Here is a 7,156-nt window from a genome sequence, read left to right as displayed (position 1 = left end):
CACACCCGCTCACACCCGCTCACACCCGCTCACTCATGCTCACACCCGCTCACTTACATTCACACCCGCTCACTCACGCTCACGCCCGCTCACACTCACCCACACCCCCTCACTCACACTCAACCGCTCACTCACACTCACAACTGCTCACTCACACTCACACCCGCTCACTCACACTCACACCCACTCCCGCTCACACCCACTCACACCCGCTCACTCACGCTCACACCCGTTCACACCCATTCACACCCGCTCACACCCACTCACACCCGCTCACACCCGCTCACACCCGCTCACACCCACTCACACCCACTCACTCCCACTCACACCCGCTCACACCCACTCACACCCGCTCACGCTCACATCCTCTCATACCCGCTCACACATGCTCACACCCGCTCACTTACATTCACACCCGCTCACTCACGCTCACGCCCGCTCACACTCACCCACACCCACTCACACTCACACCCGATCACACCCACTCACACCTGCTCACTCATGCTCACACCCGCTCACATTCACACCCGCTCACTCACGCTCACGCCCGCTCACACTCACCCACACCCACTCACACCCGCTCACACCCGCTCACACCCGCTCACACCCGCTCACACCCGTTCACACCCGCTCACTCACGCTCACGCCCGCTCACACTCACCCACACCCACTCACTCACACTCACACCCGCTCACACCCACTCACACCCACTCACTCCTGCTCACACCCACTCACACCCACTCACACCCGCTCACTCCCGCTCACACCCACTCACACCCACACCCGCTCACACCCACTCATGCCCACTCACACTCACACCCACACCCGCTCACACCCACTCACACCCACTCACACTCACACCCGCTCACACCCACTGACACCCACTCTCACCCGCTCACACCCGCTCACACCCACTCACACCCACTCACTCACACACCCGCTCACACCCGCTCACCCACTCACACACCCACTCACACCCGCTCACACCCGCTGACACCCACTCACACCCGCTCACACCCCCTCACTCACGCTCACACCCGCTCACATCCACTCACACTCGCTCACACCCACTCACTCACGCTCACAACCGCTCACACCCACTCACACCCGCTCACACCCCCCACTCACGCTCACACCCACTCACACACATGCTCACACCCGCTCACACCCACTCACATCCGCTCACGCTCACACCCACTCACACCCACTCACACCCGCTGACTCGCTCACACCCGCTTACACCCGCTCACACCCACTCACTCACACACCCGCTCACACCCACTCACTCATGCTCACACCCACTCACACCCGCTCACACCCACTCACACCCGCTCACACTCGCTCACACCCGCTCACACCTGCTCACTCATGCTCAAACCCGCTCACACCCGCTCACACCCGCTCACACCCACTCACACCCGCTCACACCCACTCTCACACACCCGCTCACACCCGCTCACAGCCACTCACACCCACTCACACCCACTCACACTCGCACCCGCACACACCCGCTCACTCACGCTCACAGCCGCTCACACCCGCTCACACCTGCTCACACCCACTCACACCCGCTGACTCGCTCACACCCGCTTACACCCGCTCACACCCACTCACACTCACACCCGCTCACACCCGCTCACTCACACACCCACTCGCGCCTGCTCGCACCCACTCACACCCCCTGACTCACACTCACACCTGCTCACACCCGCTCACACCCGCTCACTCACACTCACACCCGCTCACACCCGCTCACGCTCACACCCGCTCACTCACGCTCACTCACGCTCACAGCCACTCACACCCGCTCACTCCCGCTCACTCACACTCACACCCACTCACACTCACACCCGCTCACACCCGCTCACACCCACTCACTCACACTCACACCCACTCACAGCCGCTCACACCCACTCTCTCACACTCACACCCGCTCACACCCACTGACTTACACTCACACCCGCTTACACCCGCTCACACCCACTGACTCACACACCCACTTACACCCGCTCACACCCACTCACACTCACACCCGCTCACACCCGCTCACTCACGCTCACACCCACTTACTCCTGCTCACACCCGCTCACACCCGCTCACTCACACTCACACCCACTCACACCCGCTCACACCTGCTCACACCCGCTCACTTACGCTCACACCCGCTGACTCACACACCTGCTCACACCCGCTCACTCACACTCACACCCGCTCACTCACACTCACACCCGCTCACACCCACTCACACTCACCCGCTCACACCCACTCACTTACGCTCACACCCGCTCACACCCACTCACAGCCGCTCACACCCGCTCACACCCGCTCACTCACACTCACACCCACTCAGCTGCTTATACCCATTCACACCCTCAGACACCCTGACATACTCTCTCACACACAATCACACACAATCACACGCTCTCTCACACTCTCACACTCACACACACGTGCACTCACATGCGCACACATGTGCACATACATGGTCTCACGCACGGATGGGAACATGCCACAGGACACAGGAGCCAAAGGAAAGAGCTCCCAGTGCCAAAAATGAAACAATGAGATCAACAAAATAAAGCATTATTGGATTCTCACCAAGGTGTAAAATAAATATCCCTGCGTGCAAACTGGTATAAGTAAGTGATTGAGCAGAGAAATGAATTGGACAGGACAGACCTCCCATCCGGAACCCCAATAACTGAGGACACTCTGCCCTCAGGAAGAAGAGCTGCACCCCCTGCGGGCTGCGCAGTGCAATATCCTCCCGCAGAGCACAGCGCAGGGGGGAGGAGGCTGAGCGCAGCGTCACAGCCGAGAATCCACGGGCGACCTCGGCCAGGAGGTCAAGGTCACCATCAGCAGTGACGAGTGGCGTCTGGAGCGTGGACCCTGGAGAGGGTGAGATGAGAAGGGCAGGTCACCACCGGGGTCGGAAAACTCCCGGTGAAGGGGCATCCTACAAAACACTGCTCAGTCCTCCCCAGCTGCCACCGTCACCAAAACAGGACGAGCCTGAGACACCGCCACACCCAGGAGGGGCCTGAGCAGACAGGGCGACGGCGAGGCTTGCGGGGTCTGCTCGGTCCCGGTGCAGAAAAGGAGCAGGAAACGCCACGAAATGCTTTTGGACGTGCGGACGGCGGCTGACAGGGACGTCTCGACGTGGGTCGGTCCGTGCGGCACAGGCGCCTGCGAGTGCCAGGGCTCAGTGATAGTGGAAACCAGAGTGAGCCACGTGGGGACCTTCTTGGTAATTTCTCCGTAAATCTGAACTGCTCCAAAACATGAAGTTTATTAGCAAAATTAATTTAGACCCACATGAAACTGATTTATATGAAGACGATTTTTGAAGAAAATTTTTTCCATGAGAAACATCCCATCAAGGTGTAGTAACATTTGTATTTTGAAACAACGTGTCGGAAACTTATCCTAATGTGGCCACAGCCTATAAAATACCTTAAACGGCCCCAGTAACGTTGCATCTGCAGAAAGAGCCTCGTCGGACGCCCAGAAACTACGCGTGCTCTTGCTCTGCCGAGAGAGGCTGCGCTCGCTTGGGTTATGGCAACTGGAGATGAAATTGCTAAAAGTATAACCAACACCTAATAAATAAATCTGTAGCAAAGCGAACCAAAAAAGCCTTATGATCAACCAAGATATCACACTAATAAATTATGATTTATTGTATTATATAAAATTGACTCCAAAGTTGTGATGATTGTCGTTATGCAATTTGTCAGTTTACGTTGTCCCTTGGACATCATCACTATTACCCCTGTGACATTTCATACGGGACAAAGTGGTTTCTAAGGGGAAGAGCGTTCAGCGGAGCCCTGGCTGCCTTTTGAGCACGGACTGGCAGGACGTATGTGTCGGGCCCCGCCCCCTGCAGCCTGCGCTCCTGCCCCTCCAGGTCTGTCCTGCAACCCTAACCGCGGCCCCCCAGCCCGCCCTGCCCCCAGCTGTCACGGCCCATCCCTCAGCCCAGCACGGTCCACACCCACCGTGCCCCCGCCTCTCAGCTTCTCTGTCCTCTACCCACTCGGTGCTACGGGGCACCTCAGTCAGGTCTGCCTCAGTCTCCTCCAAACATCCACTCGAGAGAAATCTCTAGTACGTGTGCCTCGGAGCTTGGCTGTAGCTACCGCATGGGTAACCAGAAATTAAAAGTAAAGAAAGAAGAAAATAACGAAATGTCTGAATCAGGTGCAACTGTCTGAATTAGGTTGAACTGTATGCCGCAGAAAAAACCGTTGCTATGGCTAAACCTACCGGCTTTGTTCCGCCAGGACCAAGGCAGTGCGGACGGTGGCCGGCCAGTCAGAATGACCGCAGCACACAGGGCACCGCGGGAGGGGTCAGGAAAATGAAAGCAGAAATCTGCGAATTCCAGAGCAAATGTGAAGACGAATAAATAACCCAGGAGTTGTTGCTTTGTTGTTCTGAAAAATAAAGTTAGGAGAGGCGCGGAGGCTCTTGCCTATAATCCCAGCACTCTGGGAGGCTGAGGCCGGAATATTGCTTGAGGTCAGGAGTTCGAGACCAGCCTTAGCAAGGGCGAGACCCCTGTCTCTACCAAAAATAGAAACGTCTTCCAGATGGCACAGCCCACACAGGAAAGCAATGTGGCAGATGTGTCTCCAAATTTGATGACGATGCTAAAAGTTCATGTAGTTATCCACAGTAAGTTATGAGATTACAAGCAACCGGCGTCTGCAGAGGGGACTGGAGGGAGAGGGCCGGAGCCGCCAGCCCCGGTGCGGAGGGCGGTGGACACACTTGGAACTGGAAACAGCTTGCGTGCCAGGACAGGAGTCAGGCCGTTCCAAATGGACTCGTAGGAGCACGTGCCTCAGAGGGCTGGAAAACGTGGCGACCACGGACAGCGGACACAGAGATCGGGAGAGACGCCCACTGAGAAAAGATCGGCGACATCGACCAAAATGTGAGCCCTCGAGAGATGGGGATAATGGGTGACTTACTCTTCTCTAATTTTCTCCTAGTGTTTAACTAAGACCTCAATGTCAATATAAAATGTTGACATTTTAAAATGGGAAATGTTTTGTTGCAGAAAACAGAGAAGCTGGGACAGGCATCCGGATCCGTCAAACGCAGGTGGCCCAAGATGATCGGCTCCAGGAGACAAGAAGGAACTTCCTGAAGTTGGAGCCATCCTCACACGGCACAAGCAGATGGAGAGGACGCCAGCTTTAGAGCCTCGGGTAGAATGTGCTGGATTAAAGCCAACAGGAGCCCACGGACTCCAGAAACACAAACAACAAACAAGACGTGGCTGCAGAGAAATGGCTCAAACAGGAACCAGGAAGTGATCATGTGACCAGCGTCACGCCTGACCCTGGGCAGGGGTATAAAGGGCCGGGGCTCAGTAGGCTCCACACCTGCACCTCTCTCACCTGCTCCTCTCACCTGCTCCTCCCTCAACCCACCAGAACCATGGGCTGCTGTGGCTGTTCCGGGGGCTGCGGCTCCGGCTGTGGGGGCTGCGGTTCCGGCTGTGGGGGCTGCGGCTCCAGCTGTGGGGGCTGCGGTTCGAGCTGTGGGGGCTGCGGCTCCGGCTGTGGGGGCTGCGGCTCCAGCTGCTGTGTCCCTGTCTGCTGCTGCAAGCCCGTGTGCTGCTGTGTGCCAGCCTGTTCCTGCTCCGGCTGTGGCAAAGGGGGCTGTGGGTCCTGTGGGGGCTCCAAGGGGGGCTGTGGCTCATGTGGGGGCTCTAAGGGGAGCTGTGGGTCCTGTGGAGGATGCAAAGGCAGCTGTGGGTCTTCCTGTTGCCAGTCTAGCTGCTGCCAACCCTGCTGTTGCCAATACAGCTGCTGTAAACCCTGTTGCTGCCAGTCCAGCTGTTGCAAACCCTGCTGTTGCCAACCCAGCTGCTGCCAGTCCAGCTGTTGCAAGCCGTGCTGTTCCCAGTCCAGCTGTTGCCAGTCCAGCTGTTGCAAGCCCTGCTGCTCCCAGTCCAGCTGTTGCAAGCCCTGCTGCTCCCAGTCCAGCTGCTGTGTCCCCATCTGCTGCCAGTGCAAGATCTGAGGTTCTAAGCACAAGACCCCAGGTGGCTCCGGCAGACTGGGATCACTTGAAAGTGGCAGTGCCTCCATCGGACTCCCACACTGCAGTCTGGCCCCCTCTCTTCCAGAACAGGCGCCCCAACCTCGCAGCCCCGGCGCTGTGGCTTCCAACACCCTCAAGGAGAAGAGGGACCTCCTGGTGCACATTCTGGAGCCCCTGCCCCGTTTGCTTTGGGGACGAGGCCTGTCCCCCCCATGCTCCCTCAACTATTGCAGTCCCTTAAGGACTGACCCTCAGAACTCAGTGTCCCCCCATGGCCCTAGGTCAACCCCATGAGGCCCGTGTCTGATTTGTAGCCCGGGAGCTGCACCCCCATGTCCCCGGCCCAGCCCTGGTGCCTCCTTCCCTGGCGAGTCCAGACTGGACCCGGCGACAGCTCTGGGTAAGCACATCCTGACCGAGGACCGTCCCCAGGACACCTCCCAAACAGACACTCCAACGGGGGGTTCAAAATGTGACTCAATGTGGTGGGTGTAAAAACGGATGAAATTTCTTTTTCTGAAGGTAAATTTGGCCATATTCACTAACATTTCTCTCGTGTGACTAATGTTTTACTTGCTTCGATGGCTTATGTAATACAACGATAAAAGAGAATGACACAGAATATGTCACAATCGGAAGGAGAAAGCAAAGTGCCACTGTCTCGGATGGGTCCACGGCACACCTGGGGGAAACGCCAGAAAGTCAAATGGAAACACGACAAAGAGCAAGTGATTCCGGGGGAGGGCCGGGCACGTGAGCCCCGCGTGGAATGGATGGCCTTTCTGCACACGCACGACACACGCCGCCCCCCACGTGAACTTGGGAAGGAACACAAATCCGTGTGAAGCATTCCTAATGCTAAAAAGTGGAAACTGCCCAAATGCTCATTAATCGTAGAAAAGAAAAATTTGTTGTGGGAAATTCGCTGAATGAAACACGCCGCGGCGGCGAGAATCTCACGAACACGCAGGACACTAATCTATGCCACGGGGTCAGCACGGGGCCTTTGGGACAGGGAGGGGTCATGGGAGGGCTTCGAGCCTCTGGGGACATTGCTTCTGGGTGCTGGCGGCATATGGGTTCCGTTTGC

General features: G+C 57.3%; 1 protein-coding gene across 1 annotated transcript in view; it reads left to right on the top strand.

The window, feature by feature from the left end:
- The window catches only part of LOC105816508 (keratin-associated protein 5-3-like), a 32,146-nt gene that overhangs the window by 17,689 nt on the left and 7,301 nt on the right, over positions 1–7,156 (top strand). Inside the window, exons 2-4 of the mRNA XM_012651939.1 lie at positions 5,601–5,844; positions 6,157–6,247; positions 6,381–6,466. Of these exons, the coding sequence (XP_012507393.1) occupies positions 5,601–5,844; positions 6,157–6,247; positions 6,381–6,466 (421 nt within the window). The remainder of the gene's footprint in view (positions 1–5,600; positions 5,845–6,156; positions 6,248–6,380; positions 6,467–7,156) is intronic.

This window comes from Propithecus coquereli, unplaced genomic scaffold, assembly GCF_000956105.1.
Source record: "Propithecus coquereli isolate 6110/MARCELLA unplaced genomic scaffold, Pcoq_1.0 Scaffold377, whole genome shotgun sequence".
NCBI lineage: Eukaryota > Metazoa > Chordata > Mammalia > Primates > Indriidae > Propithecus > Propithecus coquereli.
Note: the sequence above shows the minus strand (reverse complement) of the source record. Positions and strands in the feature narration are given on the sequence as shown.